Here is a 23,874-nt window from a genome sequence, read left to right as displayed (position 1 = left end):
TGGGCTGTTTCCCCCTGTTTCCAATCTTTATGCTAAGCTAAGCGGCTGCTATGTAAGCTGTGGCTTTGTACTTAGCATGCGATCATGTGACTGGTATCAATCTTCTCATCTAACTCACAGCAAGAAAACGAATAAGTTATTTAGTATTTATTCATAGGTTGATTCATGGAGTCTCTAATTAACTATGAAATAAGGTTTTTTTTAATGCCTCCTGTGTTATTGATAAGTTAAAATAAAAACCTCTGACAATACTTTCAAATGTGACAATTGAAAGTAGACAATATTTTTTGTATAGTAATTACAAATTTTTTTTCCCCTTTAAAACATGAGTCTTACATTAAAAAATAAGGGCTTTTGAAACTAAGGTAGTTTAATGGTAAATGTATATTAGAACATGTAAACCGTCAAACTTAGGTGGTTGTTTTGTGTTGAAAAATGTAAAATGAATGTACAATGCCTCTCAATGAATAGCCTTACACCCTTAACTAATTAAGGAGTTTGGGTATTATATAAGGACAAATTAAGGTTAAGCAGTTTGTACTATAGATAAGGCAAACACACACCAGACTCAACTCAATTATCTCCTTTTTTTTTTACACGAGAGAAAGAATAACCGCCTCCGATCAAATGAATATCGAGCGTGACACTAAACTTCTCGCAGGTGTGGAGTTGAAGTCGTTTTCCCTCTCTGGTTGACCGGTGATTAGTCATTCATTGTATTTAGTTGCTGCTGACCAGGAGGGTCCCGGTCCCGCAGCTGCGCAACATGACCCGTAGCCGGATCACCACTCCGGGACTCGTCCCAGAGGAGGGAGGGCACATCCACCGCAGAGAGGAGGGAGGAGGAGAGAGGTGAGTGGACGCAGTTATGCCAACAAGCCGATTATTGAAGGCTACTGAGCCCTCTCTGTCAATTTGCGTCCGTCCTCTCATGGTCGAACAGAGACGGAAGACACAATACATGTGAAGCTGAAGTTTTCATTGTCACGGGGAGTGGCCTTCATTCATCACAGGAAAGTACTTTTTTAATGGACGCAGAAACTTTTTATGGATTTATTTTGTGAGAACTCGTGTGATGAAATAATAAGAGTTTGAGACTTATTTTGTGTATGTTGTACTCTTTAGAGAGCTATAAGTGACCTCCTGGTACTTGGTGGTATTTTTTTCGTTGCTGTGGTGTCACTGTTTTATATTTTTAAACTACACTCTGCATGCTTTTTTATTTTTACATCCTGCTTAAAAGAGATTCAGGATACTTCTTTTTTTTTAAAGGAAGTCAACATTTGCATTAAATGAAAATGGCAGCTGCAGTAAACTTTATTAGTAAGTGAACATTACAATCAGGTCCCTATAAGCCAAATCACAGGGACTATAAAGCCCTCTTTACTTTGCCCAGTTTAAAGCGTAAGGTGTAAAAATGACCAGCCTCTCCAGGAGTTCAGATGACCAGAAAGGCATCGGCGAGAGCCCGAGTCACAAAACGGAGACCCCCAGGTACCGCAGCTGGAGCAACCTCCGCTTCTCCAGATGGAGAAGTGGCTCCCAGAGGACCAGCCCCCCTGGTACCCCCTCCCCGAAGACAGAAAAGAGGGCAGATGTGACCAAGACGCTCTTCTCTTTGGTCCAGACTCACAATGACGACTACACAGCGGATCCCGATGGCCTGCTGGACACCAACGTGGAGGGCGAAGAAGGCGGCGGTGACCCCCCACAGGACCAGTCCACCTACTTCCAGAGGCAGTTTGGATCCATGCTGCAGCCCGGGGTCAACAAGTTCTCCCTGCGCATGTTTGGCAGTCATAAGGGTGTTGCTGCTGAGCAGGCCAGGGTCAGGAGCTTTGGAGTGTGGATCATCCACCCCTACAGTGACTTCAGGTAATGATGAGGTTGAGTTCCCTCCATTTCCTCTTTCAGTGCTGTTTGTGGGAAAGTTTGTCCACATTATTTCTCCAGAATATGAACAGAAATGCAAAAAGGGTGAAAACATAAGTCAATAAGCTTTTGCCAACACAAGGTTCCCCAATTCTTCATTGATCTTTCATGAACTTTCCATGAAAGTGTCCAGTGTTCATCCAACCAAACAGCCTGTGACTGTGCTCAGATTTTCCAAGGACAGACTGCAGTACAGCAGCTGATGTCATGGTTCCTCGCACATGATAAGGCGATGAAGGGATTTGATTAGTGATACAGTATATAGGACAAGATCATCTGGATTAATGATACCACTGGTGACTCCCTTTCTCCTTGTTTGTGAGGAGGCAGAACTACATTCATTGATCCTAATAAATTGAGTGATCCAATGTAGTCCATTTTTAAAAACATCCCATCATTCCTTGCTCTAGTTTGGCCTCACTTTGGGAGGATTTGGACATCTTAGCAGTGATGCCTAAGCAATCCATCTGTGCGGCCACCACACAGCCGCCGTCAAATTTAAACAAATTTTAAACATCGAGCCTATGCCAGACAGAGAGGATAAACCCATGCAGAGGGATTATTGCCCATAAGAATCCCTATAATTCCAATCTTGCTCTATTATGCAATAATACACAGACAGCTGAGGGGGGGATTACTGATGGCCTGCTCTCCTTAAACCTTATGCTCCAACTTCCCCTGTAAAATGGATGAATAGGAACAGCACGTTTTCGCTTTCCTGTTTAGGGGTTAAGGTCAGACAGCTGGTTCCATTTTGCATTTTTAATCCAATTTAAGGTTGATAAATAAGCAAATTTGTTAATCTCAGAGTATATGCCATATATACATGGGGGGGGGGGGGGTTTGGCTTTATTCACAGGCTTTTGTCCATTTACTCGCTTGTTCTGGAGCTTTCGACTGTGTCACATGGTTTTCATCAGCAGGAGGAGTTTGCTCAGTTGTCATGGAGCTGTAGATAGCTCTGAGCACAACATGCTAGCGACTCTGTGAGGTTATACTTGAAGCACAGCATTGTAGCATGCTCAGCATGCTATCTTGCTCACAGTCATAATGTTAACATGCTGATGTTTAGCAGGCATAATGTTTACTGCCTTAGCTAAGCGTTCTACAGCTGAGGCTGATGGAAATGCCAAATCACATCCAACAGCAAATATGTAACCTATCTGTCACTTTTTTGTTGATTTAGAAAGGTACACACTAAACTTAGTTGATAAGCGGATTCAATCCTGGATTTAGATTCAACATAAAATGCTACCAGAACACATTCCTATTCCTGTTATTTATAGCTCATCTAAAAGGTTTTGATCCAGCAGAATTAATGCTTCTCTCTCACACACTCATACTCTAGCACTCATATATATGCACACGCTTCATGTAAACAGCTATAATGCCAGAGTCCAGAGTCTTTGGTGGAGTTATTAGCAGCAAGCAACCACTAATCTGTTGCAACATCAGAGGAGCTGATAAGTAGTCATGTAAACCAGCGTGTGGACACAGAAGACATGGACGCAAGAGATTGATGGGGGGATAAATGTGATTGAGAATGAGGAACTAATCTATCAGTTCCTGTATTCCTGCTCTGATTGGCTCAAGAAGATAGTTGTTTTCTCACAGCGTTCATATTGCGAAGGGTGACGGTAATCAAAAATAGTCTGGTTCATATTCTGTTACTGTGCCTCATAATGAAAGAGAGACTGAGGGCGAGAGAGAGACCCAAAGTGATTGACACTTGATGGAAACAATCTGTAAGGAAACCCAAACCGTGTAGCCGTGGTGTATAACGAGACACTGGAGACCTAAAAGAAAATGGGGACTTGTATGACATGAAGCAGACGGTAATGAGTGCAGCTATATACAACACAGACGTCTGGGCTTCGCCATCCTGAAAGCAGCAGACTGCGTATCAAGCATGTACAGCGGTGGTGATGTTTTCTTTCCTTTATTGTCTTCTTTGATGGTACGTTGAGCCTGACGAAGTAAACACTATGCATTTTTGATGAGAGGGGTTCCTCCTGTGACAGAAGCTGTTATTAGAATTGGGTCGCTGTTATGAGAATTGGGTCGTTCCCTGGCACACTGTCCTCTGATTGCATGACTTCACTTGACCTTGATAGTTGTTTCAAATTCTCTAACTTAAAGGAATAGTTCTACATCTTATTCGCTTTATTGATAATAGTATTATAGATTATAACATCAGATAGAGGATGTGAATAACTTTGCTTATCACAAAGACTGGAAAGAGAGGGAAACAACTAACCTGTCCAAAGGTAAAACAAAATGGTCTACCAGCACCTCTAAAGCATTATATCTTCTTTGTTTAATTCATACACAAACAGACTTGTGTTGTGAAAAGTTGTAATTTAACAAGGAGTTACAGCTACTAGTTAGGCAACTAGCTAAAGTAATCTCTTGGCTCCAGCTCCATACTTAAAGCACAAACATGAGAGGGGTTTCAATCTTCTCATCAAACTATTTGTAATAAAGCTAATAAATGTACTTCTAGAAATATCTTAAAATAAAAAAAACAACTGTTCTGTGCCTCTATGTAGTGAATACTGTATGATATAAAGATACACTGGAGCAGTTGCAGCAAAACAAGCGCTGTTTGGGTGACACCAATAGACCTAAACAATTAATTAATTAATTATGTGATCAGATTTTGACTATAAGCCTTATGCTACCTGCAGGTAAGAGGCCTTTAACCTTGGCAAAGCTCTCTGGGCCTCTTCCTAAATACTGAACCAGTTCACTTATATCCATGTATAAACCAAGAACTCCTTCGTAACTACACTGAGTGTGAATTTTACTGTATTAAGCACTAAAATGAGGAGCAAAAACCTCAACTTGTGAGGACCTCAACCTTCAACCACTCCCGCTCTGTCCAGGTTTTACTGGGACATCGTGATGCTCCTGTTGATGATGAGCAATCTGGTCATTTTGCCCTGGGGGATCACCTTCTTTGAAGACCAGAACACCATGCCCTGGATCACCTTTAACGTCCTGTCTGACACCCTCTTCCTCATGGACCTGGCTTTCAATTTCCGCACGGGCATCCCGGGAGAGGACAGCCACATCATCCTGGACCCCAAAGACATCCGCATGCATTACCTCCGCACCTGGTTCCTGGTGGACTTCATCTCCTCCATCCCCGTCGACTACATCTTCCTCATCGTCGACCTGGAGTCCCGGTACGAGTCGTCTGACGTGTACCGCACCGCCCGCGCCCTCCGCATCGTGCGCTTCACCAAGATCCTCAGTCTGCTGCGTCTTCTCCGACTGTCTCGCCTCATCCGCTACATCCACCAGTGGGAAGAGGTAAAGGAAGGGGAGGGAAGAGGACATGTGCTTAAAAACAAGATGAGAGACAAAAGCTCATGTTGTTTTTTTCTTCCATACAACTTTCTCTCTGTCAGATTTTCCACATGACTTATGACCTGGCCAGCGCTGTGGTGCGTATAGTCAATTTGATTGGCATGATGCTGCTGTTGTGCCACTGGGATGGCTGCCTGACCTTCATGGTGCCCATGCTGCAAGACTTCCCACCAGACTGCTGGGTATCCAAAAATAATATGGTGGTGAGTATGTGTTCATTAATACATATTCATACACCTTATATGCCTTAAATTATATTAAAACCTGGACAACCTGGTAAATCTTTATATATAGGGTTGTCATTTTCTAAAAAATAAATTGTATGAACTTTCCTAATTATGGGGAGAATAAGTTTTCACTTAACTGTTTAATTTAAACCAAAGTTTAAGTCATTATTTCATCATAATTTGAAACTTTATTCTTCACAAAATTTTACAAATTTGCTTGTTCAGCTGACCTGCTATGCACTGACTTTATCCACCTCTAGCTTACATTGGCAATTCATTTGAATGAATTGAAGGAATAGCTTGACATTGTGGGAAAAAACGCTTCTTCGCTTTCTTGCTGAGAGTTAAATGAGAAGATGGATACCACTCTCATGTCTGTACGCTAAATATGAAGCTACAGACGGCGGCCGGTTGGCTTAGCTTAGCACAAAGACTGGAAATAGCCAGGCTAGCTGTTTCCTGTCTTTGGGCTAAGCTAAGCTAACTGGCTGTTGCTTACAGTATATTTACCATACAGACTGATATCAATCCTCTCACCTAACTGCTTGGCAAGAAAGTGAATGAACATATTTAAAAAAGAATTGGGAAAAATCATTTCTTTCTAAACTATTAATTTAATTGCAAGTGAACTAATTCAAAACTGTGTTCACTTTCCTTATAACTAATTCAAAGACATTTATTAGGAAATTATTGGGAGACCTTTATCTGTAAAATAATGTCACCTAAAACTTCCCTTGTGCTGCATTCATTTGGCATTTCTTAGCCAATTCAATTATGATCATAGCCATGTAAAGTATATCAACAACTCGTTTTTTTTACTCTCTCCTTCTCAGAATTCAACATGGCACCTTCAATACTCCTACGCCCTGTTTATGGCCATGAGTCACATGCTGTGTATAGGATACGGTGCCCACCCTCCAGAGGGCATGACTGACGTTTGGCTCACTATGATCAGTATGGTCGTGGGGGCCACCTGCTACGCCATGTTCCTTGGTCATGCAACTACCTTGGTCCAGTCCTTGGATGCATCACATCGTCAGTATCAAGAGAAGGTAATCAACTCTGCACAGACTTGAAAAGATTAACAAACTAAGACATTTTGACCTACAGCTTCAGTTGTTTTGTGTCCCAGGAGCTTCACGTGGGTGCTAATGTGATTCTGGCAGTGAGGTTTAATATCACAGCCATGTTTTATATCATAAGCTTGCTTACTTGCTCGTACTTTATTCGTGGAAAATGTGCCAAATGCCCAGAGAATATGTGTATTATCTAATGGATTTTGTGGCCTCGCTGTGATCCTTTCCAGGGGATTTTCACAAGATAAAGCAGAACGGATGATAGACAAATGGTGGCACCTTTGTTCTGGATCACTATTTGCTAATGCCCATTACAAATGAGTTTGTAATCCACTTTAAACTGGGCACAAAACCCTGCAAAACAAATAAAATAAATGCATAATTATTGTGCTTAGAAATAATTCAGCAAACACATGGTAGAAAATGTGACTAAATGTGACATCTGACATCAGCCCTGTGGACTTTCAATTGTATCCCCATGAAGGTCAAGTCACCATGTGTTTTGTGCAAATGTTTTCAGTATAAGCAAGTGGAGCAGTACATGTCATTCCACAAACTGCCCGCGGATGTAAGACAGAGGATCCATGATTATTACGAGCAGCGATTCCAAGGCAAGATGTTCGACGAGGACAGCATCCTTGGAGAACTCAGTGATCCACTCAAGGAGGTGTGCTATTCATCAAACCTTCAATTTGACCTCCTGTGTCTTTCGTTTTTGCTATTTCTTTCTTTTATTAAAATCCTTTAAAATTAGTTAATTAGTCAATTGTATGTAGATAAGATGGAGATGCAGTATCACTTTGATAGTTTCTTAATGTCTTCTCTCTTCTCTGTCCCATACAGGAGATTGTCAGCTATAACTGCCGTGGTTTGGTAGCCAACATGCCACTGTTTGCCAATACTGACCCTCATTTTGTGACAGTGATCCTGACCAAGCTGCGTTTCGAGGTCTTCCAACCTGCAGACTTGATTATACGAGAAGGAACGCTGGGTCGCAAAATGTACTTCATCCAGCACGGCACCGTCACTGTCATCCCACGTGGCAGCAAGGAGATTACGCTAAACGATGGAGCATATTTTGGGGGTAAATCATTTCATCCTTCAAACACCAAGTTGACGCCTTCACATTGTTTGTTTTGTTCAACCACAAGTCTCATAGCCGAAGACATTTAGTTTACTTTCTTGCAAGACGGACAACAAATATTCACATTGGAGAAGCTGAAACCAGTGAATTTCAGCTTTGTTTGCTTTAAAAATGACTTGAATGATAAAGTTATTATCAATAGACTTTATCGACCCATCATTTGTATGCTTGAGTAAAGTCACATTGCAAAGTGTTGAGTCTACAGTAAACTGAATCTTTTCCAGATGGAACCTGTTTTTTACACATCTCATAAGAACTAGGGCTGCAACTAATAATTATTTTCATTACAAACTAATCTGACAACTATTTTCTAGATTCATCTATTAATTGTTTAAAATATAACATTATAAAAGTGCCATCTTCAAATTGCTTGATTTACAAGATTAATAGTTTGAAACCCAAAGATATACAGCTCTGTTGATAGACTAATCGATTATAGTTAATGTTTCAGCTCTAACAACAACCTCCCTCTTTTAGGGATGATTCGTGGATTTTTGCCTGGATTGATGGATAAACATTAGTATTGAACAACACTTAATTCCCTCATCCTAATTATTACTGTGGTGCTATTTCCAGATTGAGCTGGAAGCTGGAGATTTGGATTGTAATCAGTGCTGTCAATACAACCACAGAGCTTAAAGGAATAGTTCAGCATTTTGGGAGATATGCTTATTCACTTTCTTGCCAAAGATTGAATCCACTCCCATATCTGTGCATTAAATATGAAGGTGGAGAGAACCAGGCTAGCTGTTTCCTCCTGTTTTCAGTCTTTATGCTAAGCTAACCAGCTGCTGGCTGTGAGGTATCAATTTTTTCATCTAACTCTTGGAAAGAAAGTGAAATAGTGTGTTTCCCAATACATCAAACTGTTATTTTAAAGGTTTAACTGTCTCTCTCTTCCTTGGTTCAGAGATCTGCCTGCTAACCCAAGGACGACGCACAGCCACCGTGAAGGCCGACACCTACTGTCGCCTTTACTCCCTGAGTGTGGACAGTTTCAACGAGGTCCTGGAGGAGCATCCTCTGATGAGGAGGGCGTTTGAGAGTGTGGCTGTGGACCGACTGGGCCGGGTTGCTCGCAGACCCAGTTATCAGCCTCCCCCCACCTGAGTGACTCCTCAGAACCAGCAGAGAGAGACTCTGGACAGAAATGTGGAGGACATTTGTCACACTTTGACTGAACTTGACCACATAACAAAGAGACTTTCAATGTAAATTTTACTGATTGCTGTTTACTTTAGAGCTCAGTGATGGACAACCTGATGGAGACCCTCAATTTTATTTATTAACACATTATTGCTGCGCTTGGTTGAAAATATTGTATCTTCAGTTGATTTAATTTTGTTATTTGAATCTCGACAAGCAATAGGAACATTTCTGTGTTAGAGCTTTGTACACTTTTCATGTTAGATCCATTGTGTATGATGTATACTGAGAAAAGAATCAATATTTTCTTGTTTCTTCAGCAATTTACATTTTTGGTGATACATGTGCTTTTTACCAATGGCAATGCTAGCTTTTCCAAATGTAAATACTGCTTTAAGAGTCTTTTTCAGTTGCCTGCAGTTTCATTATCCATCGCATCATTCATACCAAATATTGGAAGCACACAGGAGCAACAGCTGGGCGATAACATCATACAGCTGTAAGAAGCGTTGATTAAAATGATCCCTCAGGTCTGTAGGTTGCATCAAGTCAGGGTTTAATACCGACATCCACTGAGGTTAAGCTGCTGTGATGTAATAACTGTACAGAGACAGACTGTACACAATTATACATCTCTGTTTAAATTGCCACATATTTCCTGGTACTCACTTTGGAGTTTGGAGAAAATTCACCAGTTGAAGAGTTAATCTGAAAAGTCTACCTTTGTGTCTCTACAATTTGGGATCCAGTATTATAAGGTGCGACTGTTTTCCACACATGGACTCACTTTCCTTTTAAATTGCACTTAAATCTGTTTTAATTTTCTGCTGGCAATTAATTTGCAAACAAGTATTTATGGATTTTAAAAACATTGTTTATAAAAAATAAACCTTAAGTAGGTTAATTATCAGATTAGTATTTTTATCCACGTAAATTTGATGCAGAGAAAAAAAGCCCTTGGTAATGATTTTGAATGAATGAAATTATCACATGAATTTGTTGTTGTTTTCCTTATTCATTATTCAAATTTTCTGATGAATGATCTTCATGCTGCTGATGTCATGTAAATATAAATATTTCTACCCTTTAAACATAAATATAAAAAATGGATTTTTGCCTTTGCAGTTTGTTTCAGAGATGTTATTCATAACTACCTATGAGCATGCACACACACACCACTGATAAAAGAAATTATCGGGTTATTTACTTAAGTAAAAAAAGTAGCACCACAATGTAAAAAAACCCCCAACTCTTTCTGAAAATTATGCTTCAGTAATACAGAAGTATTCTCATCATATTACTAGTATTAATCTGGCAAAAAACGTCACTCTGTAGAATGACCCCTTTCAGAGTGCTATCATATTATATTATAATATGTGTTATTATATTATATCATATTATTATAATATGTTATATTATAATATTGTTGGAGCATTAACATATTAGTATTTTAATGTTGAAGCTGGTTGAGGAGGACTTCATTTTAACTATTGTATAAGTATTGTGTTGAATATAATCTACATAACAATGCATCATATTTTATCATATACATTTTAAGGTGACCAATTATTTTGTTTATCTAAACAAAAACTAATAAAAACTAATCTCTGCAAAGTAATTAGTAAGTATAGCTGTCAAATTGAGTAAAAGTACAATATGTCCCTCTAAAATGTAGTGCAGTTGAAGTATACATCAGCACAAAATTGAAATGCTCATGTAGTGTAAAAGTACCTCTAAACACACAAACTTACACACACTGACCTTTAGTGAGAGTTGTTATGAAATATTTTTTTAAATGCAAAGAGGGCGGTTCGTAGTCAGCGTGTTGTGCAACCGAAACTTTTAAATGAGCCTCCACAGCGCTGCAGCTGTGTCGCTGCTGACAGTTTCCGGCCGGGTGCTCATCCACTTCCTGTCTGTATTTCATAAACTCGGGACGTAGAGAAGGTAAGAAGGACCGATTGTTTGCTAACTTACATGAAACCATTCATCGTTTTATTGATTTTAATGCAGCCGGTATTACAGCCGCTCTTAAGCAAATATATTTATATGTTGTCAGTTTGAGATTTGGATGCTACTTCGTGAATCCGCTGCTTTTATTTTGACATTACAAGGTTAACCGCAAGCTAACTTAGCTTAGCGCTAGGCTAGCACCTGCTAGTTATGTGAGCATGGAGGTCAGTGTGTGCTCTTTAACATCACACTTAAGCGTAGGCAAAATAGTTTAGATTTATCCACAATTATTCAATTTCTTTACAAGTGTGTTGACCTAAAATATTACAGATTGATAATATTGCAGGCACCCACCGTCACCTTCGTTAGCTAGCTAACGTTAAACTCTCAATACCTCTGACATAACAACATCATATAAGAAGTTACACAAGATCTCTGTCAAAGTTATTCCAGTGACAAAACATATTTCATTCATATAACGTTATGTATATTGGTTACCACCACATATGACCGTTAATCTAGTGTTAGTTACTTTAATCGTGTTGAAATGAAATGCGATTGCTGCTTTCACTCAACTTGTTTTGATGCTGCGTAATGGGTTAAAAAGCTGTTTGATAGATGTGACAAGAGGTTGTTATTACAGCACGACTCCTGTATTAAAACTAATATGTATTGTTTTCAGTGTCTTTGTTTTTTATCATATCAAATAAATACCTTTGGGTTTTGGACTACTGGTCAGACAAAACAAGACATTTGACATGCCACCTTGGACTCTGGACATTTTTTTCACTGTTTTCTGATATTTTGTTGACCATTGAACTAATTAGTTGCATCCCTAACTGTGATTGTTCTACATTTCTTGTTAAGCGAAACTAAACTATCTTGTGCAGCCTCATGTCATGTTATGGTCTCTCCTCCCAGCAGGAAGGATGCTGTCCCTGTCCCGAGCTGTGGTGTGTGGGGTGGCGCGTGCTCCAGCTGCTGTCAGTCAGGGTGGAGTGACTGTTATCACCCGATTCAACAGCACAGCACAGGTACCTGGCCTATATTTAGTTAAAACTAACATTTAAATGGTAACAACAGGGCTAACATTGTATGTGTTTGTCTTATTTTCCCAGAGTGCTCCTAAGAAAACAACATTTGGACCTCTGGCAGATGAGGACAGAATCTTCACAAACCTTTATGGCCGTCATGACTGGAAGTAATATCCCTGATGTTATACTCATGTGCTCTGTAAAATCTAGAACATAATGTCCGTATTGAAGCCAGAACACAATCCTCACCTACTATGTTTGTGCTTCAGGCTGAAGGGGGCGATGAAGCGTGGCGATTGGTACAAAACTAAGGAGATCCTTTTGAAGGGGGTTGACTGGATCCTCAATGAGGTCAAGGTCTCTGGCCTGCGTGGGAGAGGTGGCGCTGGTTTCCCTACTGGCATGAAGTGGAGCTTCATGAACAAGCCCAGCGATGGCAGGTCAGTGAGGAGACAGACAGGTGCATACACACCTACTCTTTTGTTACTTGATGTTCTCAAGTCATTTCACCAGTTGTTATGTAAAGACAAGAATGTCGTCTAGAGTCTAAAGAGTGTCTGTCTTCCTAAATTTGCCTAAAAGTGTTTGCAATGATTTCAAAATAAATGTAGGTGCTTTGAATGGTTTTGTGGGAAATTTCTTTGCACATTTGAAATTATAAAACCAAATTTAAACGTATTTATAAATATAACCAACAATTATTGTTATTTGGATGATTGCTTTTAAACGTCTTCTGCAGCCAAACATCAATTTTGGCAGATGGAAAATTCAGAGGCTGCTCTGGAGTGGGGGTGGAATGAAATTTGCTCTACCTCATTTAACCCAGTTCTAATTTCTTGCTTTAGGCCAAAGTATCTGGTGGTTAATGCAGATGAGGGAGAACCTGGCACCTGCAAGGACAGGGAGATTATGCGGAATGACCCACACAAGCTCGTGGAGGGCTGCCTGGTCGCTGGGAGGGCCATGGGGGCGCGTGCTGCTTATATCTACATCAGAGGAGAGTTCTACAATGAGTCCTCCAACCTGCAGGTGAAAATGGACAGAATGAAACCTGAGATATAAACTTTAAAATGATTGTACATTTCTCAAAGGTGTTCTAAATCAGTTTGTGGGAAAAGGAATTTAAAAAAAATTCCAGTAGCCTAAAAATAATATGCCAGTAATATTTATAGTAGATCACTAACTACATGCGATTTGAATTAGTAATTCGGAATATAACACCTAAACATTTGACCCTATGCTTTTTTATGTAGAACACAAGGTATGATTGTACTGTAAGACTATGAAATTCATCCTGTTAAAGCATTATATTTTCAATATCTATTCCTAGGTGGCTATCAATGAGGCCTATGCTGCTGGGTTCATTGGAAAGGACTCCTGTGGCAGTGGTTATGACTTTGATGTGTTTGTGATGCGCGGTGCTGGAGCGTACATCTGCGGAGAGGAGACTGCTCTTATTGAGTCCCTGGAGGGAAAGCAGGGGAAGCCCCGCCTGAAGCCTCCATTTCCTGCTGATGTTGGTGTGTTTGGTTGCCCAACAACCGTTGCCAATGTGGAGACTGTAGCCGTGGCGCCCACCATCTGTCGTCGTGGAGGCTCGTGGTTTCTGGGCTTTGGCAGGGAGAGAAACTCCGGCACAAAGCTCTTCAACATCTCTGGCCATGTTAACCACCCCTGCACTGTAGAAGAGGAGATGTCTGTCCCTCTGAAAGACCTCATCGAGAGGCATGCAGGTACATGAACTGAGAATGTGTCACAAAATGTATCCAATGTTGTAATGAGACTACTTGACTCATATTAATTAAGACAACATTTTTGAGTTAATAATACCTTGAGTCTCAAACTGGTTAGATGTTTGTAATGTTTTTACGACACAAGTTATGGGATTTTGTAAAACAAAACAAAACAACCCCCCCCCACTTGTGATTGGAAAAGTCATTTTTCATGTGAATTGATAAAAGCCCTCCTATAAATAATTAAGTGAAACTTAAACTTAAACCCTAAATGCATCAGTTGTTTATCTGCATTTGTTTTTCTGCACAAAGGGGGTCATGGACTGAAAAGATTAAGACAGCTTAACATAAGCACAGCCTACATGAATGCAGATTTTTTACTTAATTGAAACAAACATCTGTCCGGTAGGTGGAGTGCGTGGTGGTTGGGATAACCTGCTGGCTATAATCCCTGGTGGCTCCTCAACACCCCTCATTCCCAAGAAAGTGTGTGAAGAGGTGCTGATGGACTTTGACGGCCTCGTCCAGGCTCAGACTGGCCTGGGAACCGCTGCAATTATCGTAATGGACAAATCTGTAAGTTTGTCACCTCTGCAGCATAATTCAACATGCATAAAGAAATCATCAAACATCTATTACATTGTTGGATGTGTTATTATTATTTTTTTTTTGCAGACTGACATTATCAGAGCCATCGCCCGCCTGATTGAGTTTTACAAACATGAGAGCTGTGGCCAGTGCACACCCTGCAGAGAGGGTAAGTGCTACTTTTGTGTAATTTTATGCATGAACTGCACTGACCTTAAAGCTACACACATTGGGTCTCTTCCTCTTACAAACTCTTACAATTTTTGTCCCCCCTTTTGTCTGTTTCTGTAGGAGTGGACTGGATGAATAACATGATGTGGCGTTTTGTGCAAGGTAATGCACGTCCAGCAGAGATCGACATGATTTGGGAGCTCAGTAAGCAGATTGAGGGACACACTATTTGTGCCCTGGGAGATGGTGCGGCATGGCCAGTGCAGGTAAACACGTGTACTGTCTTTTTATGTAAATATATGCTGTCATATTGTTTATAGTACAGCCTCTGTTGTTGTTCTGCTTTAATTTGAGCAAAATTAATGAACTATTTTCCTCTTCTTTTTTCTGTGTTCTCAGGGATTGATCAGGCACTTCAGGCCCGTGATGGAAAGCCGTATTTCTGAATACCAGCAGCAGCAGCAGGCCAGGGCTTAAATGGTTCCTATACCTCCTTAAACTTGTTCTTCTGCCTCATATGCCCTTAACCCTCTGCTTGTGTCACTGACAAATTATTTAAAGCGATAATGTGCCGTCTTATCACCTCATCATCAAGTTTTGCATTGATGTGTCTGCCTTGTCTGGTGAAATTACCAATAAAATTATATGAATCTTAAACTACATTTTTGTTTTGTCTTTGTAGTGTTGTAATCCTAGTTGTTTCACATATGAAATTATGGAAAGGAAGTCATAACCATGATAATTTGAATATAACAGATAGTTTCAGTTTTAATAATTTACCAAAAACTGAAGCACTGCTGCAGGTGTTGTGCAAATTATTTATTTTCTTCTCTACTTGATTTTTATTGTTCATATTGTACACTTCATTTATAAAATAAATTATACAAAGATGCCTCTGTATATTGCATTTATTTTGTGGCAGGGAAACTGATCTGTCTGTATAGCTGTCAAATTATTTATAGCATGCAAAATATCGCGATAGCTCCGTGGTCGGCTGCCAATATCACGTGATGAGGGAAGAATATTCACTGCGGCTTCATTTCGGTGGACGTCTAGCACGGTAAGAAATGGATGTCGTTTTGAATTGTTTACAAAGACTTAAGTCAAAATTAATCGTGATTCCTCACTGATATGCAACTTTAAAGTACATAGCTACAACACGAAATTAAAACACAAGGCAACACAATTTAATTATTGTTAAAATATATGTAAACAATAATTTCGCTTTTAGTTGTAGCTGTGAATGACGACCAGTACCCGTTGCCTCCATCCTTCTGTAAACTAGCTCAGGCCTAACGTTAGCTGTTTTGTTTTATCTTTATTTCATAACTAGTCAGCCCGAAGTAAATTTTACAAATACCCTCTCATTAGGCTTGTATTTATCTTAGACATTTTACTGTGTTTTCAATTATCCCAATCTCCAATCTTTGATTATTTAGCCGAAACATCCCGATGCCTCGTACGCGGGTTTACTTAACACTAGCCAGATGTCTGCCACTGCAGTCATCTCGGTTTGGCTTTGCCTTTGCCTGTTAACATAACATGTATGATGCATGTTCAGTGTGCATATAACAGCAGTGTGTTCCCGTGTTACAGCTCCATGTGGCTGGGGTAGTGTCTGAAAGCAATCAGCATGGAAATGTTGAAGATAGAGCAAGTCATTGTCGGGAGTGAGATGAGATCCCCTTCAGCTGAGATAAAGTCTGAGCCCGCGGTCACCCCTCTGCAGTCCTGTAAGCTAACATGTATATGCATAGTTCATACATGATGTGATGCATTGAACCTAAGTCTAACTGCCAAAGTCTCCTTTCACAACAATCACACAGTAGACAGACTTTGATGCCCTGCAGTTATTTGTAACTAATCATCAAACAACTTGTCATCTCATTGTGATGCAGACCAGCATGAGAGCCTGCAGTGTTTTCAGTGCTTCATCACCTTTTGTAACTCAAAAGCCAAGGAGAGACACATGAGGAAGAGTCATCGGGATCAGTACAAACAGCAGCTGCAGCAGGTATGGAGACTAAAAATAAAAATGCAAGGCCAGGTTTCAAGGAGTGATGCAAAGTCAGCAATTCATGTGTAAAAAGTGTGATTCTTAGGGATCCAATTGAAGATTAATTTCATTATCGGTTAGTCTGATATTTGATTTATAGAATATGAGAAAATAGTTAAAATGCTTATTATTTTCTGTTGATCAATTAATCCACTAATTATTTCAGCTCTAGTGATTATTTTACTGTGAATTGCAACTGCAGTATGAAGTGGGATTAGGTCATAACCCATACTGGATTTTTGTGGCCGATGCCATTTTAGAAAGAAGTACAGAATATATTGGCCGATATCTGTCATTAACTTAAATTGTTTTTATAAGTATCCCTTCAGTTTGTTTATGAAAGAATTGTGACCAAGATATGTACTGAATGGGACATTTTACAGATGATAAAACTCTTAAGCACTCTCTGGTGGACAAACTATGTGAGGGCAAGACTAATTACCTCAAACTGATCTTTGGCATTTCTGTGTTGCAATTTCTTCTGTATTGCTGATACCAATATATCTATTATAAGCCAATATTGTCCGGGCTGATGTATCAGTCAGGCTCTTGTTCAGATACAAATTTTCTGCATCATTTAGTTTTTTAGTACATAATATAATTTTGGATGAAAACAAAGTAGCTGAGAGAAAAAATAACTCCTGTAAGTATGATTTTCTTCAGTTGACTATTGTAATTACCTTTCATTCTTCTTTAAAAAAAGCAGTGAATAAAGCCTTGACTTTGGATTTCATATTTTTAAACAATTTTCTGCTCATCATTTTGTAGACTGATACAGTCTTCACTTGCTACAAGTGTGACAAGAGCTTCTCCTCCTCTGATGAGCTCAGCCAGCACCAGGCCACTCACAGCACAGAGGAGAAGCCCTTCCGCTGTCCTTACTGCCGGAAAAACTTCTTTACCTTCACTGAGGTGAGGCCGCAGCAGGCTACATGTAAGCTGTTTTTTTTGTGCTTGGGAAATTATGAAATAATTGTTTAATATCTATGATGAATGTCAAATGTCTTGCAGCTGAACAAACACAGACGACATGAGTGCATAGAACGACGGTGTCCATGCAGGGACTGTGGCGCCTTGTTTCCCAGTCCTTCACGGCTTCGTAACCATCGCATGGCGGTGCACCCCCAGCGCCCGGTAGTGGCTGATGACATCAACACCTACCAATGCTGCAAATGTAGTTGTGGTTTCCAGACAGAAGAAGAGCTCCTGCAGCACCAGGAAAAATTTGCTAGTGATTTAAACTGTGACGCTAAGCCGCAAGGCAAAAAACGTGGCCGTAAACCCAAATACGCAGCTCAACAAGAGATGGTTGACAGCAAGAAGATCAAACAAGAAGAGGGAGCAGAGGAATGCAAAGGATACAATGACTCTACAACAGAGGGATACCCCTCCAATGAGCTGCAAACGGAGCTCAAAATTCCTTGTTCTGAAGCAGATTGTGACCTCATATTCCCTTCTGTTGCAGCCCTGCGGGCACACAAGAGGGAGAAGCATGGGCCTCCCCTCCGCAAGGCTCACGCATGCACAGAGTGTGATGAGAGCTACGCTCGGCCTGAGCTGCTCAAAGCACACATGGCCAGGGCTCACCGCTCTGGATACACCTGCCCCACCTGTGGAGAGAGCTTTGCACGGGAGAGCCTCCTAAAGATCCACCAGAACATCCACATTGAGGGAGAGGAGGTAGCAGAAAAAAGATAATATATGGGGAAAAGACTGCATCTTCATCATACATCATTTAGTTAAATGATTGTCTTTCTTACCATATTCTGCTTAGTATAGGTAGAAGATTTATATGTGAATATTGTAGGGTGAGAGATTTTGAAGAAAGGTTATGCAACACATTCAATTATGGAGGTTGTTCTGGAATGCCGGTTTCAATTGCTTTTAGAAAGCAATACTTCTACACTTGTGAATAAAACTGTATTGATCTGTACATAATGATGATTTGTGTCCACTATAAGCTCATGTCACAAGGCCCTTTTTGCTGTCCGCATTACCTCTATTATACCTGAAATGTTTTATATTCATTGTAGAGTAACTAGCTTCTCCATCAAGTGTGGGAATGTTTTTTATTTAACTGTACTATTTTCAGGAAAACTCATAAAGGTGACAATTACACAGAGAATGTAAGTCCTAATCATAATAAATTCCAAAATCTGATAAATGGGCCAGTGTATAGGATTCTGTACTATGGGCCTTAAGTAATGTACTCTCGAGGTCTTAGTTTTCTCCTCCCAAAAGTAAATAATTGTTGAATTAAACAATACTTACATTTTTGTAGTGTCTTTGGCTGTCACTTAGTGTGTGTGAATGAGAGGCTAAATGTTAATCTATAATTTTATTTTAACAAGGGGCACAAACAGACACAGTAATAGTATACTGCATCTCAACTGCATCTTTTATGGAAGGTTAAGTTTTTGTCCTCTAAAGAAGAAAAATACTGTAGATTTTATGCTAGTCTATACTGATAGTTCATTACATTTATTTTTTTTACTCCACTATTTACTTTATAGCTAGTTACTAGTTACTTTACAGTTAAAATGAGCTATATCATAATAATACAACACTGACAACCCAGTACTTTTACTTTTGATATTTATTGCTACTTTTACTTAAGTCAGTGGTCTCAATACTTCTTCCACCACTGGTAATATCATAATGAGACGTTTGGATTTCACAATTTAACATTCATACACAAGAATTCTCACGTTGTTATATTTATAATTATAACATTTACACCTGATACCTAAAGAAAACAGCTCTACGCAAGCGAAATCGCCCAGTGTTTCGAAATTGGGGTCGTCCTGGGCCGGAGAAGTTCGTTTTCCCATGATGCACCTGTGGTTCCTTTCTATCTCGCGCCTTTGCCTCGGCGCAGTCCATCTTGCCTCTTATATCGCTGCTGTCACCCTCTGCCAGCGCGCCGTCCGTGTTGTTGTAGTAAATAATGGCGGCATCGGGAGGCGGATTATCATCTCCCGCTACCGTCGCGGGCTTGAGCACCCAAGCGCCGGCCCGGTCTCGTTTCCCGGGTCGGCCGTGCACGGCTCGCAGCAGGCTGCGGTCGGAGAAACGTACCAAACGCGGAAGGTTGGGCTCGGACGACGGGGAGCTGGCTGCCGGAGGGCCGAGGCCCGTCAACATCGGCCTGGCGTTGAGCGAGGATCCGTCCCTGCTGCGCCTGCTCGGGGTGGTGGAGAAGCACAGTCGGCAGAGAGATGCGGGATTCGACTCCAGCGACAGTGAGGAGGTGAATAAGCTAACTATAGCATGTCAGCTAGATGCGTAACAATACGCCTAATGGGACACATAGTTGTTTAAAAGAACGACATTTAAAACATTGTGTTTGTTACTCACGAAAGTATTTAAGCTAACGTAGAGGTAGTTAGCTGTAGCTTAGCTTGCAAACACTAACCCAAAATAGGCATTGTAGCCAGCCGTCTGCCTGCAGGGTATGCTTCAGATGGGTGACTATTTCCAGTCTGATTGCCTCTGCAGTTATGAGTTGTTCATTGTCTGTTTTGAAATTACCATATTAGCTTATGCTGTAAGTTGCAACAGCCATACGTACACAGAGATCAGTGTCTGTCCAGCCGAGTTTGTTTGCATGAAAAGACCATTAGGCGGAAACTTTGGCGGTATGCTTACAATCGTGGATGCGTGTTTTGTTGTGGAAACCGGGAGGTGTCTTTGTTTGTTCATCCCCTGACACGTTTTGTTGAGTTGAACTTCCCACACTGTGCTGACAGCCACAGGCTGCTAATCTTGTCGTAATTAAAACGCCGCTGCTGCTGACTTGGGGATCACTCTTTCCACGTTGGAGCTGTCAGCTGACTGCTCGGTGTTTTGAACGTCGTCCTAACGTGGGGTGCAACGGGAAGTAAATCAGAAACTTTACCTAATGAAAAAGCTGAATTTGGACCATACACTGAAAAATGTTGCCAAGTACCTTTTCTAAAACCTCATTTTGCATTGTCTGTGTTTACAAACATCCATCATGCACACTCCCTTCCATTATTGAGATTGATGTCAAGTTACAGAGGAATTTTTCACTTGGATTTATAAGGTCAATCTATTTTAAAGAAAGATCAGGCTCCTCTGTTAATGGTCTGCATGCTGCAGCAGAAGATGTACAAGCACAATCACATCGCTTGCTTAGGCTTTGACACAAATGATGAGTTATTGTGCCACTCCACCTGCAGGTATGATGGGTAGACATGCTTGAAATCAAGTCTTGTTGATATTATTGGAGTAATGTAGCTTAGGTTACTCAGTTATGGTGTCCTGTAATATTCATTTTACTCAACAAAAGCCTATAAATGCAGTATTGTTAATTTATTATTTATTTTTCACATACATTAATAGACGTTTGCTAGACCTTAGGTTATAGATGCTCTGTGCACAGTTGTTCTCTCTAACTGGTAAGAGCTAGAGTCATTCATAATGAGGCATACATAATATACAACAAACAAGAGAGGACTTGAATCTGACACACTGTGAAGAAGCCAGTGTGCTGGATATCATTCACGTCTAAGGCGGTCTCCTTTTAGCAGCAGCCAGACAGGATGGTGATAATGATATAATGCCAAATTGGATCTTATCATATTATTTAATCTCCAGAGCAGGGGCTTTAGTGTCTGACATCAGTCAGACTTTACTGATGCAATCCCTTTAGAGTGGACTGTAACAGAATCACACTGCCCATGCTAAAGCTTGTGGGTGCTGCTCAACTGGAGTACCACACGTCACTTAGTGCCACACACTCGTGTTCCTCTGCAGTGCTTTGGAATAGATTTCATTAGGGGAGTTTCATCACTGACAAATCTCGCTGTTTTGCACATGAAGATGGATATGAGTAATTGAAAGTCAAGTTGAAGTGTGCTTTTGATCTGCTGTAGTGTGCGATCTTTGCATCTGAGGGAGACGGGTGCCCAAATGAGCGGATGCTGGAGGCTGATGATGTTCCAAAGGATCTATTTAAACTTTTGTAACGATGGAATTTGAATGTATATTTCCAGTACTCGGCTGTATTGAAATGTCACTCTTTTAGGGGAGAATTAGAGATACAATTTCTAGTGATATCACATTAAAAATTAGACAGGTGCAGAGAGCTGGTGCACAGGTAGATAATGTGTTGAGTTATTTCATATAGTTGACTCAGATTGAAACCAAATGCTGCTTCATTTAGTGCCTCAGCACTATACTGATGCAACACTGGGGTAAGAGTAGAGAGCAGTGCTGAACCATATTTTCAACACAGCTGATACCTGATAATCAAATGATGAACTCAGGAGTGGCTGAAAAATTATTAAGTGTTTTGGTTTTTTTTGTTTGAGTTGCATAATGCCTGCAGTGTCTTGGGCGGAATTTAAGATCAACTTGTGCTTCAACATGTTATTATGATAGAAAGAAAGCAAGAAGGTGACACCCAACACAGAAACCTGAGCGCTTGCTGAACCCATTCGTTATCATTGTTTGTAGCACAATACTGGGCAGACAAAATAGTTGTTTAATTATCATCATTACTACTTTCTGATCAGCTCTCTATATTATGGAAATGTCGGATATTTAAGATCTGCTACATGTTTATCATAATTTTGTGTCTATTTTATAAAAAAGTCCTTTCATAATTGTCAGTTAATCTTTAAGCTATATCCTGCTGGTGGTATGTGTTTTTGGACTGTAGCAGGTACTGTACAGCATACCTACAAGTCTTCATTTCAACATGTACAAATCTTGTATTATAGCCATTTATAGGTTTCGTTTTCTGTGTTTTTCTCCAGGAGGAAGATTTCACTGGATTTGGGACCACAACAGTTCGTACACAGAAAACTTCTGGCACTGTTCCTCAGTCGTCGTTACTCAGCCAAGCGAAGCCTCCCCAAGGTTCAGATCGTTCTCTGGGAGCAAAGCCTCTCATTGGAAAAATTATACCCAAGACCCCAAAAGCGGCTCTTATTGGCAAAATTGTACCGAGGGTCTCTAAAGAAGGCCAGGATGTCAAAGAGAGCTCAGACAAAGACAAAGAAATACCCAAGGTGGTAATTAAACTACACGGCAAGCAGGTAGCTCTCACTGCAAAAGCCAAACATGCAGACGAGCAGGCCCCAGGTAGACAGAGCAGTAAAAGGTCAGCTAACTTTATCAGGAAAGCACGAAAATCAGCAGACTCAGGCAGCACGCAAAACCAAACAGCCGCTACCTCAGCTGGTGGCACCAAGCAAGATAAGCTGGTGGGCGCTCTGACAGCAGTCAAGGGTGCAGGAAAAGCTTCCAAGGTCAAAGAACGAGGCGAGGTGTCAGAGGACTCAGACACGGACCAATCCCAGCCACAGAGATCTGTGAAACGCATGAGGGGTTTTCGAATTGGGCACACGAGACGCACATCTCAAGCAGTTGCTCTGTCGTTCACATCCTTTCACAAGCGGCAGAGAAAGAAAACGACTAAGGGCATGGGTGCCTCTCCGGAGGCTGGAGCTGAGGCCGGCGCCCAGAGTGGAGAGGAAGCAGCGATGCCCCTTGAGTGTAAAGCCGCAGATGCCCCAGAAAAAAGAACTCACAAAAGATCACAACGCAGATCTTTGTTTGGGTACAAGCGAAAGCCTTCAAAAAATGTTCCAGTCATTATACGTCCAAAAATGGGCAGTAATCGCACTAGGCGTGTTTATTACACTTATGTACCAGAACCCATTCCAGCTACACTGACGCCGGACAGGAAGGAGCAGATCCCTCCATCAGAGGGTGAGCCGAGCTCGTTTTCTGAACAAATCCAGCCGAGCTCAAACAACTCCTCCACCCTTGTAATGAGTGCACGGTCCTCCCGAGTTATTAAAACTCCGAAGAGGTTCTTGGACGAGGAAATGATTCCCTTTCCAAAGGGTTCTCTGTCATCGTGGCTGAAAAGTCAACAGAGAGAGGACGGAAAACAGAGTCCATCATGTCATGAGTCAAGCTGTGATGACAACTCCCTGCAGTCAGACAGTGACTCTATGTCGGTGGTTGACAGCCCATCTGCGGCGGCAAAGTTCTCATCAAAGCCCAGTCCAGGCACGAGCCACCTAGAGATCTACAAGAACCTCAAGAAACTGACCTTGAAACTGGCGGAGAAAAAGAAAGGACAGCCTGACACTCAGGGGGATTACACACATCATGACGACGGTTTGACCTCTCATGTGAAGAAGAGGAGGAGGTCAAAGCTCATGATGGAGGAGATGGACTCTCCTGGTGTTGTGAGGAAACTAGCCGTGGTGGTGAACACTGATGTGGAAGCGCCTCCACATATGCCATTGGGAGATAACAATAGCAACAATAGTAAGGATTGTTTCTTCTTCTTGTGTAATTATTTATGAAGATCATGCTGCTTCATTTTAGCCCAATGTTTACAAATGCCCATGGTCTGTATCTGTGGCTCCAATGTGTGCTTCTTTTTGAGCCAGCAGAGA

General features: G+C 40.9%; 4 protein-coding genes across 4 annotated transcripts in view; all 4 read left to right on the top strand.

Annotated features, from left to right (window-relative positions):
* The first annotated feature begins 1,471 nt into the window (after positions 1-1,471).
* hcn3 (hyperpolarization activated cyclic nucleotide-gated potassium channel 3) lies at positions 1,472-8,861 on the top strand. Its single transcript, XM_070922160.1, has 8 exons — positions 1,472-1,562; positions 1,695-1,875; positions 4,818-5,247; positions 5,346-5,507; positions 6,365-6,583; positions 7,128-7,274; positions 7,451-7,691; positions 8,662-8,861. The coding sequence occupies exons 2-8, from the start codon at positions 1,751-1,753 to the stop codon at positions 8,859-8,861; spliced, it is 1,524 nt and encodes a 507-aa protein (XP_070778261.1). The 5' UTR covers positions 1,472-1,562; positions 1,695-1,750.
* A 1,962-nt stretch (positions 8,862-10,823) lies between these two features.
* Positions 10,824-15,033, top strand: ndufv1 (NADH:ubiquinone oxidoreductase core subunit V1). Its single transcript, XM_070921580.1, has 10 exons — positions 10,824-10,844; positions 11,772-11,884; positions 11,969-12,051; positions 12,154-12,324; positions 12,730-12,913; positions 13,215-13,617; positions 14,027-14,193; positions 14,293-14,374; positions 14,497-14,642; positions 14,776-15,033. Exons 2-10 carry the CDS (start codon positions 11,780-11,782, stop codon positions 14,851-14,853), a joined length of 1,419 nt encoding a protein of 472 aa, XP_070777681.1. The 5' UTR covers positions 10,824-10,844; positions 11,772-11,779; the 3' UTR covers positions 14,854-15,033.
* A 976-nt stretch (positions 15,034-16,009) lies between these two features.
* Positions 16,010-18,707, top strand: LOC139299255 (oocyte zinc finger protein XlCOF22-like). Its single transcript, XM_070922159.1, has 4 exons — positions 16,010-16,109; positions 16,275-16,390; positions 17,201-17,344; positions 17,444-18,707. Exons 1-4 carry the CDS (start codon positions 16,010-16,012, stop codon positions 18,128-18,130), a joined length of 1,047 nt encoding a protein of 348 aa, XP_070778260.1. The 3' UTR covers positions 18,131-18,707.
* A 672-nt stretch (positions 18,708-19,379) lies between these two features.
* kmt2ba (lysine (K)-specific methyltransferase 2Ba) overlaps positions 19,380-23,874 on the top strand; it is a 28,530-nt gene continuing 24,035 nt past the window's right edge. The window contains exons 1-2 of the mRNA XM_070921359.1: positions 19,380-19,682; positions 22,216-23,743. Coding sequence (XP_070777460.1) covers positions 19,380-19,682; positions 22,216-23,743 — 1,831 coding nt within the window. The remainder of the gene's footprint in view (positions 19,683-22,215; positions 23,744-23,874) is intronic.

This window comes from Enoplosus armatus, chromosome 16 (assembly GCF_043641665.1).
Source record: "Enoplosus armatus isolate fEnoArm2 chromosome 16, fEnoArm2.hap1, whole genome shotgun sequence".
Classification (NCBI taxonomy): domain Eukaryota; kingdom Metazoa; phylum Chordata; class Actinopteri; order Centrarchiformes; family Enoplosidae; genus Enoplosus; species Enoplosus armatus.
This window is presented reverse-complemented; position numbering and strand designations above follow the sequence as displayed.

Coding starts and splice junctions, on each gene's coding strand:
- ndufv1 (XM_070921580.1), top strand. CDS start 11,780: ATGCTGTCCCTGTCCCGAGCTGTGGTGTGTGGGGTGGCGCGTGCTCCA. Junction 13,618..14,026: donor CCTCATCGAGAGGCATGCAG/GTACATGAACTG, acceptor TCTGTCCGGTAG/GTGGAGTGCGTGGTGGTTGG. Junction 14,375..14,496: donor GTGCACACCCTGCAGAGAGG/GTAAGTGCTACT, acceptor CTGTTTCTGTAG/GAGTGGACTGGATGAATAAC.
- LOC139299255 (XM_070922159.1), top strand. CDS start 16,010: ATGGAAATGTTGAAGATAGAGCAAGTCATTGTCGGGAGTGAGATGAGA. Junction 16,110..16,274: donor GGTCACCCCTCTGCAGTCCT/GTAAGCTAACAT, acceptor ATTGTGATGCAG/ACCAGCATGAGAGCCTGCAG. Junction 17,345..17,443: donor ACTTCTTTACCTTCACTGAG/GTGAGGCCGCAG, acceptor AATGTCTTGCAG/CTGAACAAACACAGACGACA.
- hcn3 (XM_070922160.1), top strand. CDS start 1,751: ATGCTGCAGCCCGGGGTCAACAAGTTCTCCCTGCGCATGTTTGGCAGT. Junction 5,508..6,364: donor TATCCAAAAATAATATGGTG/GTGAGTATGTGT, acceptor TCTCCTTCTCAG/AATTCAACATGGCACCTTCA. Junction 7,692..8,661: donor CGATGGAGCATATTTTGGGG/GTAAATCATTTC, acceptor TCCTTGGTTCAG/AGATCTGCCTGCTAACCCAA.